The sequence below is a fragment of the Trachinotus anak genome, unplaced genomic scaffold (assembly GCF_046630095.1).
Source record: "Trachinotus anak isolate AG129_WGS33_773 ecotype Australia unplaced genomic scaffold, CSIRO_AGI_Tana_v1 ptg000002l, whole genome shotgun sequence".
In the NCBI taxonomy this organism is placed as follows: Eukaryota; Metazoa; Chordata; class Actinopteri; order Carangiformes; family Carangidae; genus Trachinotus; species Trachinotus anak.
Genome location: NW_027273853.1, coordinates 7,178,689 through 7,197,614, shown reverse-complemented (window position 1 = coordinate 7,197,614; position 18,926 = coordinate 7,178,689). Strand labels below are relative to the sequence as shown.

General features: G+C 40.1%; 2 protein-coding genes across 3 annotated transcripts in view; one reads left to right on the top strand and one right to left on the bottom strand.

Moving 5' to 3' along the window:
• Positions 1 to 6,961, top strand: part of mon2 (MON2 homolog, regulator of endosome-to-Golgi trafficking) — a 40,370-nt gene extending 33,409 nt beyond the window's left edge. For both annotated transcript variants that reach the window (XM_071493151.1, XM_071493141.1), the window contains 7 exons: positions 292 to 420; positions 3,135 to 3,325; positions 3,438 to 3,498; positions 3,590 to 3,713; positions 4,009 to 4,216; positions 5,690 to 5,772; positions 6,244 to 6,961. In XM_071493151.1, the coding sequence (XP_071349252.1) occupies positions 292 to 420; positions 3,135 to 3,325; positions 3,438 to 3,498; positions 3,590 to 3,713; positions 4,009 to 4,216; positions 5,690 to 5,772; positions 6,244 to 6,407 (960 nt within the window). In that variant the 3' untranslated portion in view covers positions 6,408 to 6,961. The remainder of the gene's footprint in view (positions 1 to 291; positions 421 to 3,134; positions 3,326 to 3,437; positions 3,499 to 3,589; positions 3,714 to 4,008; positions 4,217 to 5,689; positions 5,773 to 6,243) is intronic.
• Positions 6,962 to 14,366: 7,405 nt separating this feature from the next.
• The window catches only part of ppm1h (protein phosphatase, Mg2+/Mn2+ dependent, 1H), a 39,254-nt gene continuing 34,694 nt past the window's right edge, over positions 14,367 to 18,926 (bottom strand). The window contains exons 9-10 of the mRNA XM_071493195.1: positions 16,541 to 16,692; positions 14,367 to 16,151 (exon numbers count right to left, since the gene is read on the bottom strand). Coding sequence (XP_071349296.1) covers positions 16,004 to 16,151; positions 16,541 to 16,692 — 300 coding nt within the window. The 3' untranslated portion in view covers positions 14,367 to 16,003. The remainder of the gene's footprint in view (positions 16,152 to 16,540; positions 16,693 to 18,926) is intronic.

Below are 18,926 nucleotides of genomic sequence, written 5' to 3'. Positions count from 1 at the left end.
ACACTTTGTGGCATCAAGTCTTTTTATTTTTTTTATTATTATTATTATTATTTTGGCTATAACATTTCAGCTGTGCTCATACAAGCCTTCCAAAACATTAAGCTGATTAATAGTCAATGTGACTTTAAAATAAGTGTGTGTGTTACTTACACAAAGTGTGCCTTTAAAAACTGCTTTCTGTGTGGCTCTGCCAGACGGTAGGGATAACGGTTTTCAGATTTGTTTGAGTAATGTGAATTCTTGTTTTTTTTTTTTTTCCTCTCTCTCTTGTTAAACCGCTGTGCCCTGAAGGCTGAATGGGTTGCCTTAAACTACGTGCCCTTTGCTGAGCGCTCCTTGGAGGTGGTGGTGGACCTGTACCATAAAACTGCGTGCCACAAAGCTGTCATCAATGAGAAGGTCCTGCAGAACATCATCAAGGTATTTTCACCAGGATGCGGTATTCAGTTTCCATGGTTACGAAAGTGCTAATTCAGTTTTGGAATTGATTTTTTTTTTATTGGCTTTTTTAATAACAAAAAATCAATAGAATGTGTTGGATTAAATGAATTCCTCAAATCTTATTACCACTATCAAAGATGTGCATTTTCTATATTTGGGAGGAACGTGTCAACATTTAGCAGTAGCAGTGTAAATTTGTCACCACTAGTCCAGTAAGGACAGTGAAAACCAAGGTTATTATTGTTAACTAAAATTAACGAAATAACAAAAATTAGATGTGAAAAAACATTTTCTGAACTGAAATTAAAAACAAAACAAAAAACAAAGCTTTATATAGAAAGAAAAAGATGAGCTAGATGAAACTGTGTTGCATGTTTACTAAACTAACTAAAATGAACTAAAATTATAGAGAAAATGTCTTTAGTTTTGGTCTTTGTCAATTTATTTCATACATAAGCCGAGTATTTTGGTGCCAGATGGAGCAGAATCTCACTGTCTGGCTGTCTGGCTCTCAGTGTACGACCAGTACATGTGCACTTTAAGTGTCCAAAACATTCACTGTATTAATGTTGTCAAGTATTTTATTGTTAATTAACTGCAATGATGTTCCATAGAGCTACGACTAGTGCTGAGCAGTCCAGGCTGTTAATGAGTTAATTTTACCTCTAGAGTTTGTTGAGTTTTTTATGTTTTTTTTCTCAGACTGATACGACCTGCATCTCATCTCAGAAGCAGAATTACACACATTGTGCACTTAAAGCTGCATCTTGTGTAGACTGTTGACACGTTTGTGCACATATCTACAGTTTACGTAGGCTACTGTTGTTTTTGTTGTTTGAATTTTTCCAGTTAATGACACAGACACACTGACTAACACACATCTTTTACAGTTGTCTTTTGTGGATGGTTGTTCATCTGTGAATACATTTTTAAAATGATGTGATGTTTCATTGAGATTTAATACTTTTTCTGACCTTTTTGAATCTTGCCCCTGACAAATACCCCATATTACAAAAAAATAAAAAAAATAATACAAACAATAAAAACTAAACTAAAGGTAAGTATTTTCACAGAATAAAAACTAAACTACCAAACCTGCCTGATGGTAGGAGGTTTTGCCATTTAAAGAATTGCTGCTGCACTGTTATCTTGGGGGTGAAGCCTTGAGGCAAGTTGAACGTCTGGCTTACACTGTCAATCAATAAATGAATCAATAGTTTTATATTAACCATGGATCAGATGACTGCATGTATCTGATAGGAGTTGCTGATAGTGACAGACCCACAGAGAATTATCACCCGCATTTCACTTCAGCTGTGCTGAGGCTTTTAGCAGCTTTTACAGGCAACGACTTTACTGTTTTGGTTCACGTCCACTGCTCCTCTGTATGTATGTATTGTTAACTCAACTGACAGCGGATTGGCACTGATGTAAACACCTGGGTGAACCTGCTAATTTTCACCCTTTTCCTACTGTAATGTTTTTCAGTGCACACAGACACTGTAGACAGCGTAGTAGTCTGCGTCTGTGTTTGTGCTCTGTAAGTGCATGTGATGACATCGCTCCTGGGAGTTGTGTGTGGAAAAGAGGTCAATCGGCTCTTATTAGCAGAAAAATGACTTGGAATTAAATGCCAATATTGCTCAGTGTCTGTTGAATGTGTAAGTTCAACTGTTTGCTATGCACCATATCAACTTTAAGGTGATAATATCACAGAGTTGTGTTTATAGCTTGTTGTGCTTCCCCCAAATGGTACAAAAATCAGTTTTTGATGGTTTAAACAAAAAGACACAGAACAGACAGTTCACAGTTAAGAAGTCTTGTAGGAATAAAGGGAGTGAGTTCAGTTTAGTTTTGTCTTCAAACAGCCTCCAGGCAGCAGGGACAGATTAACCATGACTGAATGAGGAAGGGACTAAATGAATGTTGTGACTGACTTATTTTCAGAATCCAAGAGATGCTTTGAATGTAATAAGTGTGGTATATTTTGAAATCACTAGATAATTCTGTTTACTGTCCACCAGCCTCTGGGCAACTTTCACTTTACTTGTCTCTGACCTGACAGCATTGATCTCAACACTTACATCTTACATGCAGCAGATGTGATGAGCAATTGATGCCGAATACTGCTAGGATTTCCAAACCCTTTTAATGCATTCTGTCAAAAATGAAAAGATTTTGTCAGTGCAAGTCATTGGCAAATCTTAAATCTGACATTTTATTCAGTTTCTGACACCTGCGTGCAGCTGCTCTTTTCCCATAGTCTATCATAGGAAACCCCAAATATATGAGAGTTCATTTGCCAAGGAACTATTAAGAAGGTTCCCTACAGACAGATCCAGATCTCGCCCCCACCCCTTTTTTGTCTCCTTAACAAGAAAGTGATACTTGTAAAGCCTCAGCCTCAGGGAACCCAGCTGTTCTCTGAAAAGATGGTCTATTACATTTTGTGATTTGGTAAAATGAAACTTGAAGTGGACTGGCCCGGTGGAAAAATGTCCTCAAATGCTGCTTTGATGGTAACTCTGCATTCAAGCCACTCTACATTTCAGTATAAAAGACAAGGGGGTGAAAGGCTTTCAGGGAACTCCTGTGAGTTGTATAGACTTTATCTTGAGGTCTTGCTCTGTGTTTCAGTTTCATGAGCCATTCTTATTGCTGTCCCTTCCTTTCTTTTTCACCTTATCCTCAAGACTTTAAGAATGCCATTGGGTTTGAAGTATGCTTGTCCATCAGAGAGCACCTGGAAGCTCGCCGTTTCATCTCTGCTCAAGGTGCTGTCGATTGGACTGCCGGTGGCACGCCAGCACGCCTCATCTGGGAAGTTTGACACCATGTGGCCAGAGCTGGCCAATGCCTTTGAAGACTTTCTTTTTACCAAAAGGTACAGATTAAGAAAGCCTTAACATTAGCATTAGCAACATTAGCACAGAAAATGTAATATTTTGGAATGTCTGAGGAGAAAGCTCATCGTTCTGGTTGTTTTCCTTTTATAGCTCACCTCCAGATAACCTGTCCATCCAGGAATTTCAGAAGAATGAAGCTATTGATGTTGAGGTAAATACTTCTTCCTACCGACCAGTAATAATGTATGTTGACGTTATTTTGTGAGTTTACCCGCATCACTGTTGTGTCCTCTTCATTTTAGGTGGTTCAGCTGATCAGCACAGAAATTTTACCTTTTGCCAATTTCATCCCCAAAGACTTTGTTGGCCAGATCATGGCTATGCTCAATAAAGGTTCCATTCACTCACAGTCTCCTTCATTCACAGGTAAGAGGTGATTTTGGAAGTTAAAATGATTCCTGATATGCTGCTAACTTGTGTTACTGCCATTAATGAGACGACAGGGTGGCCAAGAGCTGGTTAAAAATAGTTGGAGGAATCTTATTGTAGTCAGGTTTCGTTGCAAAAGCCCTCCCTGTGGCTCACCAGCAACAATTGCTCCTGTCAATCTCTTCATGTGTTGAGTAAGACAGTAAAACCCTTTCTGTTTGCTCATTGTAAATCACTCCAAAGAGTGGCATCTGCTAAATGCCTAAAATGTAAATGGGTTTTCTTTCGACAGAGGCAGAGATCGATGTGAGGATGAGGGAGGAGTTTTCCAAAGTGTGCTTTGAGACTCTGCTGCAGTTCTCCTTCAGCAACAAGGTGTCCACCCCACAGGAGGGCTATATCTCTCGAATGGCACTTTCGGTTCTCCTCAAGAGGTCCCAGGATGTTCTCCGGCGCTACGTAGAGGATGAGAGGTTGAGTGGACGCTGCCCCTTGCCCAGGTACACCTTTCCATACACCTCTGAATACAGTACTACATGTGGTACTACAGGTGCACCTGCAAAAACACCTTCATACATCTTTGGACGCATGTCTTCATCAGGAATTCGGCTCCAAAGTCTGCTGACTGTCAGCACCATGATTTAACCACTGAGATATTGCAATCCTTCCATCATTGTTCTGATTCTCTTTTGTAAACAACACAAAACCAATGTACTTGTCCTCACTGTGTTTTAGTGTTGGGTGTAACTCCTAACTGCAATACATTTTTTCGAAGACATGATGGAAGTTAAATGGTGCCCACAGGGAAATTGCCCCATTAGTACAGAAAATGGGATGGTGGGGGAGTTGAGAAAAATCCGATAATTAGAATTTACACATCAAATGGAAAGGTTCCTTAAATACAGACAATCAATGTTTTTTAACAGTAGCATATATATGAATGTTGTGAGAAAAGCATTGATTGCATTATTATTTAAAAAAAAAAAAAATTGAAGAGCAAAATAAGCACAGTAAGAAAATATGATAAGTCAGAAATTGTTTTTACAAAATTGTTAATATTATACAAGTGCTGTATTTGTTACACTGAGACCATGTAAATCTGACAACTTGGAAACACTGGTCAGGGCTCTCCGTGGGCAGATGGAGTTTTCATTTTTGATTTAATCAAAGTACTTCAATAAAAGTGCCAAACAAGTGCATCATCTCTCTCAGGTTAATTACAAGTATTTTTCTTCTGATTTGGTTTATCAACAAGTTGCCTGTTTTTCCTGCTTATCAAAGCTAAATATCTTGTATTATCATGCACAGTGTAATAATTTGCTTATTATTTCCTGTATAATGGAGAGAAAATTAAGTTTGGTAGCTATATAATCATGTTAAGTCCTTCAGACCTGCAGTCACAATTTTCACAAACTTTGTTAATGTCTTGACGTATCGGCTTGTTTGTTAAAAGGAACTATTTGTAAGTACTGCTATTGCTACATAGCTGGAGTTAGCATTAACAGCTTTTTATTTACCAGTCTAGAGGAAACATTGTGAGTTCAGTATCAAACTCCATTCCTTTACTCACTGAGAGCTGTCTCTAGCGGTGGAAAGCAAGGCCAATATTTACTCTTGTTTCTATCACTTCTTTTCTTCTACTGAAGTTATCTCGCTAACCAGCCAGAGCCCCTGCCTGTCCTGTCACTTTCTGATAGCGACTCACTGTAGCCTCCAATCTGCCCTAAAGATAAAAACCCTTTTGTCTTGTAAACAAAATGGCTGAAGCAACTATCACCACCACCCAGCAAGAAACCGTGTTGAACGGCAGAGAAAACTTACAAATAGCCCCTTTAATTGTAACTTATTCTGTCAATGACAAGTTTATTATTTTTGACTTCTGAATGGCTGTTCCTTGTTTTTTTTCATGTTGCAGCTTTTCTGTTCTGTTTGTCATAGTAGCTAATGAAGATCTTTGGTCTTTTTCATTTTAGGCAACAAGTGACAGAGATTATATTTGTCTTGAAAGCTATCAGCACTTTGATGGACTCGCTTAAAAAGACGCAACCAGAAAATGGTGAGTATCAAACTGTGTCAAGGATTAAATAGATCTTGGAAAGAGGAGAGACATAATGGAAAAAAAAAATACAATAATGCCACTATATCTATCATCTATTCATTTCAGATAAATGTGTCAGAGTACAGTTGGGACCATTTTTCACAGTTTTATCTCTAATCTCCGAAGAACTGTTTATGTTTCTAGCAAGGTCAATTACAAGACGTGATTTTTTTTTTTTTGGTACAGCAATAGATTGAAGTGAGACAAATGAAATTACGTTTTTGAAGTGCCCTTCAAGATGTTTGCATTACAGTGCCCTTTATTCAGAACAAAACTCATTTCCATATGCCTGTGGGAATTTTATCAAGGAAATTATTTCTTTGATTGCCCTCTGTTACAGTTCATATTCTCTTTCTTCCTCTCCCTCCCATCCCCAATCCTCCTTTGTGTTTTTTTTTCTTTCTCCAATCTTTTGTTTACCACCTGCAGTGGATGGCAACACATGGGCTCAGGTGATTGCCCTGTACCCTACACTGGTAGAGTGCATTACATGCTCCTCGTCTGAAGTGAGCTCAGCCCTCAAAGAGGCCCTTGGGCCCTTCAAAGACTTTATGCAGCCACCCGTCTCCAGAGTCCAGAACGGAGAGTCCTGACCAGGCTCGCTCCGAGCTCATTGGTTTTTTTTATTATGAAGAAGTCTTGAATGTGTCCTCTCGACCCACGTGCTTCACAAGCGCATGGACATGAACTCCATGTGAGACCCATCTGCGGTGACATGAAGCAACCCACGGTGAACAGAGATTCGAGGCCCGCTCGGACCACATCAATGACCCTGACCTTCATACGCATCATCGTATGCTTCTCATGTGAGCTGATACCGCCTCTGCCCCCTCCATTCTCATACAGACTGGCTGCACTCTTGTGTTAACTACAGAGATTTAAAAAAAAAAAAAATTGCAGTGTTGCCTCTGGGTGTGTGGTGATAGTGTTGATGATGTTAAAAAAAATTAAAATAAAAAAAGAGAGGCAAAAACTGGGGCTTTATTTGATCTTAAAAATGAACACTTAGACTTTTGCAACATTTTCAACAGTGAGGATTTTATGCAAGAAAACAAATCTTACTGTAACATTCCATGTCATCTTTAGCCAGCCATCTGAGAAGGGATGTATTTGTCTGTATAAAATAAATGGGACAATTCTACAATCAGCTTTGTGCTGTGAGTGTGCTCAATTACAATGTGTCTTAAGTTCCTTACCAGACCACAAGCACAAGCATTAAAAAAATGTAATATTTAATATTTATCAGCTTTAATGTCCCTGCAACATTCCCATTCATTTAAAGATATTTGTAGTGTCCTTGTAAAACTAGCAGTAGAGGGCTGAACCTTGTTAAAATGTCACCACCTCCATAGATATAAAGCTGTCATAATTCATCAAGATGATCCTGGTTCAGATTTGTTGTGATTCAAGGAAAATAATCACTGTGGGTCCCCAGGTGTTTGAATTAAGGTAGGACTCTCAGAGAAGATTGACCCACAGACCCTTCTGCAGTTGCTTGATTAAAACACAAACTCATGTTTTAAACCTCAAAAGAAAAAACAAACAAACATACAAACAAAACAGCACGTGTAAAATGAGGAACAGAAATGCAGCTATAATACCTGTTGGCTGCAGGTGGCACTCGTGTTAAAATGACTGCAGCCAGTACTTCGGTTACCTATAGGTGGCTGCACTGAAACATCAACTGGTCAGGACCATAGATTATATAAAGATGTCACCCATGGGTTCCCTGAAGCACGGTTTTGAAGCTCAGAGTGGGCTGATCTGCCGTCGCCATCTTGGCATTGCCTGACTCCCGGCTCAACCACCTGTTACTCAAACTGGCATGCTCTGAATTAAGCACAACTTTAACCCTTTATAAAACTGAAGCTGATCAGAACTGCTGCTACTTCTACCAGAGAATTTCTAAGATAGGGTGAACTTCCACTGCCTGAACATCTGGTTGTACATGCGTGCTCCTGAGAAATTACGGGCCTATCCCAAAATGTAACATTTATGGGGTTAGAAAAAAAATCTCTGCCAATTCTTATTGTGTTTTCCATATAATGGGTAAAGACAATACATATAGTTCCATGAGATAAGTATGGTAGCAAAACACCTCTCAGTAGGTATATGTGTCAGTGCGCACCACAGCCATTTTACAACATACATTAGCAGAATGCTAGCATTTTATGGGCAAAATTCCCTGTAACTGTAACTAAAGGATGTTAGTATTTTTCCATTTTAATTTTGATATATAATTTATATTATATTTGCAAAAACCAAAATGAAATTTGGGCTTTTTTTGTCTGGAAGCAGGTGTAAATAATTATTTTAGCTGTTTGGCTCCATTCACTCCCATTCATTGAGGACTATCTCGAGTCCTCTAGGTGAATTGAGGCCAATTTTGCTTACAGTGGCACTAATAAGAAGTGGGCAGGTTCTCCGTAGATGGGCTTCATTTTCTTGTCTTGTAGGTCACTTTAATGTGTGTGGAACAGGTCTGATAATAACTGACCTGCTCCCCTTGTGGAAAAACATGAAGCCCACTTAATGTGCATTAGTGAGTTCGTGACTGAGAAATAAGCCAGTTCTACCAAATATCTCAGGCTGATTCAAAGGGAAATGTATTAATCTATTAGTTGAAATAAAAAAAAATAATAGGCGACTATTATGTGAATCACAAATCATTTTAGTCCTTTTTTAAAGCAAAAAGCCCAAACATTTTTAGACTTTCAGGTTCTCAGGTGTGACCATTTGATGCTTTTCTTTGTCATACATGACAACAAACTGATTATACTTGGGTTTTGGATGGAAGGTCAGACAAAACGAGACATTTTAGTATATCCATGCTGTAAATGACTTTATTCTATGAACACACCAAATTCCTAAAATAGGACCACATTATATTGATACATTATATTAATACAGTGTATACAGTGGTACAGATGGTACCATTATATCAATATACACAGATTAAGGCGTGGTATTACACAGAGGTTTAACTTTTTTATTTTCATTTACCCAGTGTGTAAATTTCATGTGTGAAGTTGAGGGAAAATTTGAAGAGAATATTTTACAGTGGGGCTCATGTACTACAGTTTAGTCTGTGAGTGCCTTGTACTTTAAACAACAGAAACAGAAAACATCTCTTTACTTTAAAAAAAAAAAAAATCCATGCGTTCAGTGCTTATACACGAAATTTGCCTTCAGGGACCCACGGGCTCCCTCTCCATGTCCCCTGGAGGCCCCCGAGCCCTAGCTTAGGACCATCCAGTAGGTCATATGAGGGGAAAGGACCGTTTGGGGGTTTGCGCTGAAGAAGAGGGAGGGGGGAGGGAGGGAGGGAGGAGGAGGAGAGCGGAGGAAGCAGGTCTGCTTGGGCGGGGTTTCCCTCTTATTTCAAGTCTGCACAGAGGAGCCGCGACACGGGAGAGAGAGGACGCTCCGTCTCCGGCTGCATGGGAATGTCGCTGCACTCGAGACGGTGCATTTCTTCAGCTTTACGATATACAGATATTTTTTTTATTTTTTATTTTTTGGTATATATATATATTTTTTCTGAAGTGCGCAGATTTTCGTCTTCCCCTCGCATTTTGACCACGCACTGGCTGAGGTAGTAGTTTGTGCTGTTGGTTGGGTTGTGACACTGCCCGCTATGGAGATGACTGCGCAAGCTACTGCCTTGCTAGTGCTGGTGCCTCCACTTCAGCCGAGGGGGGGGGGGGAGAAAAAAAAAGCCCTGCTCTCAACGCTGTTGTACGGTTTTTCCAGGTAATGCACGCCGCTGGTGTTGCGTCTAGCCACCGTGTTATGTTTGAAGCTGTAATTCACCGCTTTTAAACGGACAATGGCTTGTGGTTGCATTGTTGCATTTTGAGCTGAACCCGTTTCAGAACTGTATCATGTGTCATCCAATAAAATAGTGAATGACTGCGGGGGAAAAAAGGACTTTGTTGTATGCAGTTTTAATTTTACGCAGACCTAATGTGAGATTGAGGTTCATTAACATGTATTTGATTTGTAACTGGTGCCATGATGACTTTTTTTTTTTTTCCGCAGGAAGGAGAAATCTTGCATGTGTTAGACGGTCATTTCTAATATGCGGGTTGTAATAATTTGATGTGCACATTTTAAAATGCAGGAGCAAGTCGTGTGGATTTGCATAGTTTTCCAGCTCCTCAGGCGGAGTGGGCTGTATGGAAAGCATGTAGGTCAAGTACTGTTGCTATGAGCAGAGGAGTGACGTGGCTCCCACTGCCCACAGAGGTATCCTACAATACATCTGCTCTGATACACACAATCTGGCTTTATGGCTCTCCCTCCTTTGTTAATAATGCTGCATACCATCAGACACTGGAGCAGATAGTGTGTGTGTGTGCTCCTCCTGCATCTAAACACCTCTTCTACGCAGGGCAGAGCTCAGACATAAATCTGTGCAGCGCTGTTGGCACTGTTCACCAAATAATCAGATTATTATGCTAAATCTGGGTGGTGTGTGCCTCAGTATTTGAACTCTATGCTGCGCACAGACACAGCACATGACTTCACCCCCAGGTCTGGGAGCAGAGCGCTGATGTGGGTCATGCGTTGTGAGTTAACCTTTGAAATCCTCCCACTGGTGCCCAACAGCATCTGGCTGCTCAGTATCACATTAGTATGGTCAGTCAATGGTCTCGTGATGGGGGTGGGGACCGGAATGGATAATGAGCTTGGATTGGCTGTAGGGGCCAGGCAGCACTGGGTCGATGAAACCGTGCAAGGGCTGCAGTCTTGACTTCAGACCCCCCCCCATAGCCCAGAGGAGAGCACGCCGCTCGTTCAGTGACTGACTGAAGATTGAATCCTGCATTTGACCTTCCAAGGATACTCCCATGAAATATTTATGAGTTCACACATGATGGTGTGTTAGGCAGAGTTATGTTCATCCTGGGCTACAGTTCCTCCCACTAGCATCTGTCCTGATATTACACAATAAATCCTACTCCAGCTACTCATTGTAGAGAAACACGTAGGTTGAAAGGTGTGACTTCTTTTCCTTTTGTAGAAGAAGCTGACTAGTAAACAAACCACAGAGGGAACCTGTGGTTATTGTCAAGCCTGTTGAGTAACAGTCTACAGGTCTGCCTTAAATATATTCAAATAAGTGTAAGAAATACAAGTAATCCAGCCTCCAGGGTAAAACCAAACATCGTTTATCACATTCTGACGGTACAGAGAGCCAGCCTATGGACCAGTGAGCAGTGCAGAGGCAGCCCACGTCCTCCTCATCCATCTTGTGTCAAGCTCTCATTCGAGCTGGGCCGCAGATAAATCATACTTGAGGCAGCCAAAGCCCTAAAGCAGTAAATTAGAGCCCCCTGTGGAAAATCTGCCCGCTCACGTGGGGTATCACAGCTGCACTGCTGAAGCAGCCGCACCTTTGTCCTGACAGGACGGTCGGCCCTCGTGTGTGTGTGTGTGTGTGTTCACCAAATACCTTCATACATGCTGCCTCTGTAATGCATCAAATTTGGAAATGGTTGGTTAATTGATTAGTCGATAGTTGATATTTATATATATTTTAATATCAACTGAAAATGCCAAACATCTCATGGTTCAGCTTCTCAAATGTTGTTTTCCCTGGTTTTATACAATTGTAACACTTATTTTAATTGTTGATCAATCTGCCAGTTATTTCCTCAATTAATTGATACATAGTTTGGTAAAAAAAAAATTGCCAATGGCCATCACACAATCCTAGTACACAAGTTAATGCCATAAATGTGTTGTTTTGTCCGACCAACAGTCCAAAACCCACAAATATTCGTACTCACTCTAGCGTGAGACCGAGAAAAGCAACAGATCGTCAGGGTTAAGAATCTGAAACCATTAAACATTTGGCATTTTTTCCTGAGAAATGACTGAAATGATGAATCAGTTTTCAGTTACTGATTAATTTCTTTCAAACAAATAGTTGATTAATCGACTAATTATTGCAGCCCTGATTTTGAATCAGATTCCCTTTAATCAACAAATCGATTGACATAAAATTAATATGCAACTTTTTATTTTTGACAAATCTTTTTTGGCCATTTTCCCAAGCAAAATACGAACATTTGCTGGGTCCAGCTCTGTTTAATAGACAAAGTGATTGGCGAAGAAACTATACTGAAAACGATTAGTTGCAGCCATATGTGGAATGCAGGAGGAAAAAAAAGACCCAGCATCTTTCCACTTAATACTCCTCTGACAGGAGGCTTGAGGGCTGTGGCCTCAGCTATCCCATGTTGCACTGCAGTGAGAAATGGCGTCACCTCTCCAGTACAGGAGATGAGTATCCGCTGCAAGCCCACTCAGCATCTCCCTCAGATCTATCCACGGGTGGGGTGGGAGTGCTGTGACCTTGGAAAAACAAGCCACCCACAGGATTGTCTGTGTCATCATTGCCGTCATCCAATCTGGACCACACACACACACACGTGTGGAGAGTAGGAGTGGAGTGCCAGATCAGTGTTTGCCTGACTGGAGGAGGATGCGGTGCCGGCCTGTGGGGACCAGATGGCCCTCCAGCTCCTGCAGAGGACTCGGCAGTTTGAGACTCCTACAACAGCACTTTATGATCCTGAGTGTGTGTAAAGGCACGTAGTAGGTGTGTAACTGTGATTTATATGTTTTTATCCTAATATCCACCTGTTGATAGGATATCATGAATTGAAAAGCGAGTTATAAAAGTGATGATTCATAATTGTAGACAGGGGTGGGCCGCATATCTCTCCTGGCTCTCTGCTCTGTTATTCCTCAGAGCTTTTACTCTCCATCTTGTGTGTTTTGTTTACTTGCATACTTAATTTTTGGCTTCATAAAAAGTCCACATTTTTACAAAAAAAATAAATAAATAAATCAAACAATACATAAGAGAAAGATGGGAAAATAAAAGAAAAAATGAGAGCTGAAAAATAGGAACAAGGTGACCTGCACATATGAAGCTGTTGTGCAGCTGCGCGTATTAATTGGTCTCAGGTGCAAACAGCCACGCTGATTAAGCTTACACAAGTCAGATGTGTGTGGATTATGTGAAACTTCCACAGCACAAAACAGGAAGTTTGTAAGTTCTTAGTAATGCTTCCTGATCCCTGTTCTATATGCCTTATAATGTGTGAGAGTTACAAAATGCTTTGCAGGGAATAGAAGAAGCAAAACTTACAAATAGGCCTTTTTCACACTTTGACACAGGCGTGAATAATAAACGTAACGGTGGCTGAATTCCCTCTGTTTCAGGGTCTCCGTCGCCGTCACTGTTTACTGGGACATTGAATAAAAACAGCAGTCGTCAATGTCACGAGTAGCACCTGTGCTTTTCACAGTATCACAGTTCCTCATGTCTGCTGTGAAGCGGGCCTGTTTTAACCTGCTCATGTATATCTTGGCATGTAATATGCAACTTGAAGTATCAGGTTGACACATAGCTGTCACCACCTGTTGATACAGTTAGAACAATATGATTTAGACCAACCGGTCTAAGGTGTGATAGCGAAACCTGCCTCAGTCGAACAATGACTCCTACGGGTTTCACATTCTTAGTATTGTAGTTGGTCTAAATTCTGTTTTAGGGGTTTCCGCCCTTCAAAGAATACAATCTGAGGAAAAAAATAAAAAAAGTTGTCTGTTAGCAGTGGCAAAAATTTATCGACCAATACTCGCCTTCAAAGAGGGGGGGAAAAAGTCTCTACAGGATACTGCACCACGGAGGACTGAATAGTCGGCAGGTGTCAAAAACCCCCCAGGTTTCTCTTTACCTCTCACAGCACGAGACAGAGGAATGTGTCTTTTTTTCATACTGTACCTCCGTCCTGTCAGGAAATATGAAAGCTTAACCCTGCATTTGATTTACATCATTGTTCTCAGGTATTTCAAGTATTTGGTCTCAGGTCACTTCAGTAGGAGTGAGTTATGGCAACAGTTGCACCTGAAAGTAAAAAGAAATGATTCCTCATTATTCCACAGCCCTTCTCGCTCACCAAATTAAAGTGGAAGACCAGCTGAAATGTAGACGAACATCTCGTGCACTTTTTCTCCCTTTGTTATCAAGTTGTCTTTCATCACTTCTGGGTGCTAGTGCTTCAGGGTCAAATTACGCCCCTCGCAGCAGCCTCCACCATGAAATCTTCTATCAGGCTACTCTGTGAACTGATACCCTTCATCCTTCATCCACATATTGCTTTGGGACTCACTTGACACAGTTTGTCTGACTGTTATGGCCAATCTATAGAGTTACTGGAGTGTAAGGGAGTGAGTTTGTTCCCAATCGAGTTCCTGCGGAGTTTCTTTTAACAGTCACGTTCCCTTTTGGAAATAACAGTTAAAAAAAATAAATAAAAACAATCACAGTACAGCCAGGTCATGACTTTGGTTCATTTTTTACAGTCAACTGAAACTAAGCCCTCTTGCGTACGTGGCTGTCTTTATCTTCCTGTTATTTTCCCCATTTGTCTGTTTTCTCTCACAAACCTGCTACTCACATCTCACACCTTGTTTTCCTGTCTACTACACAGTCAGCACACCAACATTCAATCAAAGACACAGCAGAGTAATGTGGAAGAAAATGTTAAAAGGTCAGGAATTGTCGTTTTCTTTAATAGAGAAGGAAAATGAGCATTTAAACCATTTTTTTTTCAAACTGTTCCCAAGTTTCTAAAACAGTACAAATTACTTTTTGTGTCAGTAAGATATACATCACTTACAGTAAAAGAGAGGAGAGAAGCGACCACTGAAAAAGTTATTTACATTTTTACACTTAAATTAAGTCACTCTGTTCCATGTTTCTCCAGCTTTGACCACTTGTACGGCAGGTAAGAGACAATATTTGTGAACAATTGGTAGAAGCTGTACAAACTAAACTACATGAGCTAAAATGTGGGAAACCACTGAATCAGGGATCAATATTGATTGTAGAGACACATAGGGTTAAGTATTGTCTGTATAATTGTCTGCAATGATAGTCAATGAATTCTCACTGTTAGAGGCACCAGCTATTTATGAGGATGAGTTTATCTTAATAGGGACGATATATCAAACTGATACTGAGAAAAGGTAAAATGAGTGCACGACAATTGGGAGCTTTGTTTTGCTTCAGTGCTTTTCTGAAAACATTTTTACAAAAGCAAATATGAGAATGTAACTAAATAATGGCACAGGTAGCAGCTGAGGAAGCTGCTGAAGCCAACGTGGCGTGCAAACAGCCATTTAAAGAGGACAACAACAAGAGAAGAAAATGAGGTAGATGGCTGATGGTGAATAAATAAGAGAAAGATTTGTTGGGTTTTTTTCCTTCTTAAACCTGAATTAGTATAAAAGCTGGGCTAGATTCAACAGTATAACAAGATGCTGTGAGCAGGGTAAACAGGACTCCTGTTTGCATGTTCTTCATAAACATGTTTCTTCATTTTCAAAGTTTTCCTTAATGGTGAGGAGACAGTTGCAACGCAAGGGTTACAAATAAACAAAAAGAAAAAGAAAGAAAAAGAAAGCTGCAGCTGCAGCTTTAGGAGAATCAGCTAAAAAAGATGTACACGTTTTTTTTCTCCTTTCTACAACAGACTAACAACTGCAGACTGAACCTGGCTACATGAAAAGCCTACATGGAACAGAGGAGGAATGATTCATATATACAGTACACAACATTAGTCTTCAGGTTAGTGTTGCTTTTACACTGTACAGGTGTTCAACCAAACACACTAATCAAATGTGTTATACCTGGGAGTATTTACATTTTCAAATGTATTTATATATATATATATATATATATATATATATTGTGCATTAGTTAGTAACAGCAATCCTGAGATGCATATTACCATCTCGTCCATGAGAGATTGCTTCACAACCAAGTTCATGGCTTCCTCAGTCAGACACAGAATATTGGGGGGAAAGAAACATCAGTAGTTTAACTTTTCATGATTTAGTTTCTGCAGTAGTTTCTTTTCTATAAAAGAAAAGACCAGACAAGAAGAAGGGATAACATCATCCTCAGATGATCAAGGGGGGTAAAACAGCCTGGACAAAAATCCTATCTGTGGCCAGGAATGTCATGGATCCCTCAGCAATAGAGGAAGTCCACACTAAAGCACTTTAACAACAGAGCACAAGGGATGTGAGGAAACTGCAGAAGTGAAATTCAGAGTTCAAGGCAGGGTTATATTTTGGTGGTGGTTGTAGTTATGTCGCTCGGCTAATTCTGCTTGTTGCCATACATGAGGGGAATGATGTAGACAGAGATGTCATCACCGGAGCCTAATCTGTCGTTGGATATCCTCCAGCCGCGATCCTTCAGCACCCCTCGTGCTCTCATGATGAGGTCTTGAGCTGCCATTGTGTACCTGACATAACAAAAGAGATAAATGATGAAGGCATAGTCTTAGCATGGTGATAAACAAACAGATAAATGGTTCAAATCTGATAATAATTATGCACAGTATTTGACTAAGTACATCTGCCTGCAGCTAGATAAAATAAAATTTAAAAAATAAATAAATCAGTAAACGTTAGGATGAACTTTTGAAACTAAGCTCACAGGAGAAGAAGAGTCAGAGCGCCTCATTAATAGTCTTACAAGCCTTTCCTTGACATCAGAGAAATGACTTATCTAAATGTTTGGAAATTTGCATAATTACAACAAGATAACAGCGTTCATCCACTCCAAATAAGACGGGGTGAGAGGAAGTTCAGCTCTGACTGGCGGCTGCAGCTGTGTGATGAGTGAACGTGCCTGTGCTGATCGTCGGGGTCGCAGTTTGCCAGGAAACAGGTGACTGCTTCAGCTACTTCCTGGTTGGAGAGTACGTCCCACAGACCGTCAGTTCCCAGCACCAGAACGTCATCAGCTCCGTGCTCGCACTGTCCCAGTGGGTAAACTCTGACCTGAAGGTGAGAGGGGGGACAAGGGTTGAGAGATGCATCGTTTCTAGGAATCACTTGGACCTGTTAAGAGGTTGTGTGTGTGTGTGTGTGTGTGTGTGGGTGAGGGGTGAGTTCAGCCAAATTGAAATAAATCTAATTTTCAGACTTTTCCCTCGTGGTACGTTCCCATGCAAGTAGTTCAGGGATTATTCGTCCAGGTTTTGAGATATTTGCCTGTAACTTCTCTGCCTCCACTCCGATGCCAGTGAAGGGAATTTCATTTATGTTCAACAAATTGAGAAGTTACATTTAAAAAAGACGAACAGCATGTCCCATGTCTGTACTACGCACTAATCTTAGGCAGGTTGTGAGTATATGATGTGTGTTCACACTGGAAATTGACAAATTGTACATACACCAACCCACACAATATGCAAACTAAAACCAGCCTGTTCTTTGAGTGTACTGTCAATGGACACCATTTTCCCACAATGCAATGCACAAAGGAAATGAAGGACCTGCTCACAGCTGGAAAAAAAATCATTGGTTAATGGTTGTGAAATAGCTCTAGAAAAATCTTGAAATTAATTCTCAAGAGAAACATTTTGCTTTGTGTTAGTGACGTTTAATAGGCAGTGACCCTCAAATGCTGTAGTTTGACATGTACTTAATAATTTACTGTTACATTAAATAGTCTGTATACTAACTGCTAAAACAGTAAACGTAGAGTATGTAGAACATATTGTATGCAGTTAGGATGGAGTATGAATTTGGGACCTGCCATCTATTATCCAGAGTACTGGGAACACGGTAAAATTTTTATTTTTATTATATTTCACTGTATTTAACAAATAATACATAATATGGATATCTCAACATCTTTGCAAAAAAAAAACCAAAAACTCTCTGCATAGATAGATACCACTAGAGGTAAGTGAGAAAATGATTTTTCTTAATTTAAGTCAACTAAGCATTTAAGCCCAATTTTCTTGTCACATCTTCCTCTATGCATTCTTCTGAAAGGAATTGAAGGCCTTAATCTTTCAAAGACACGCTTAAACAAAGACATGTTATGTTACTGTGGCAACTCAAACTCTAATTACTATGTTTGAACAAAAGCATACTATGAAATAGCAATCAAAATAATGCCTACAGACCTTGGACTGTGCATAGAAAACAAAAGATGCCTTAGTTAGCCTTAGCTTCATGTAACAGAGGAGTTGCCTGTTCACAGCTGACATACCAACCTGCTGCAGAGGCTACTGTGAAAACAGCACAGTGTGACCACAGTGGCTGTGAGAGCTGTTGTAAAGGAAACAGAATGACCTCCGTGTGTATCATGAACCTCCATATAGCCGTAAAACCTTTTTATTTAAGTTAAGCTTTGCAAGAACAAAAGGAGCAAGGTTATCAATCCATGAAAGAGAGATAGTAGTTTCCAGAAACACTTTCAAAACAGATTTCAACAGCAATCTGTCTGGATGACGGGTCATGACCGCAGCATTCGATTTTTTTGATTCAACACCCACGTTTGATCTCATGAGTATGATCTGATGACTCCAAATGTCAAAGTCAGCTTTTTTTATTTTTTTATTTATAACCTGTGAGTACTCAGTATTTCCAACCTGACATCTTGGCAGAAAGTTTTTTTCACAAACCCTCCACGGCACAGTCTCACCTCTCCCACATACATGATATCTTTATATAGAAACTGTTTATTTCTCTCCTGTATTAAACATCTAGCGAGACCTTGAATGCTCAGGTCTGACATGCAGCACATACACCGATTTGTTTGGTATATGCTCTGTCTGAAACAACAGTGACTTCAGGGATCTCAGAGGGAAAATTGGAAAAGAAATGCAAGATCAAAAAGGAGGCTGAACTATGACTGAACTCGGAAGGTGATGAATTAAAGATCAAGAGAATTCATGGACTTCATTACTACTGCAATCATGTGCAGTAGACACGGGGAAGGAAAGGAGTCACCGGAGAGCGACGGCTGGTGGGGAATGTTAATGTGCACATTGACCACGCAGTTCAGAGCGTGGACTGTGAATAGCCAAAAGGCATTTTACCTACTGTTACCTATGTGCTCTGATTTAATCAGGAGGTTGAGGTCATGAGGCTTATGATAATCTGAGTTGCATTTCCTTTATTACGTTTTGTAATGTTCAAATGTTGATGAGTTTTTGCAACAACTGAATTTAAAGTTCCTCTCCAGACAGGTTTTAAACAACTATGTATCATTGAGAATT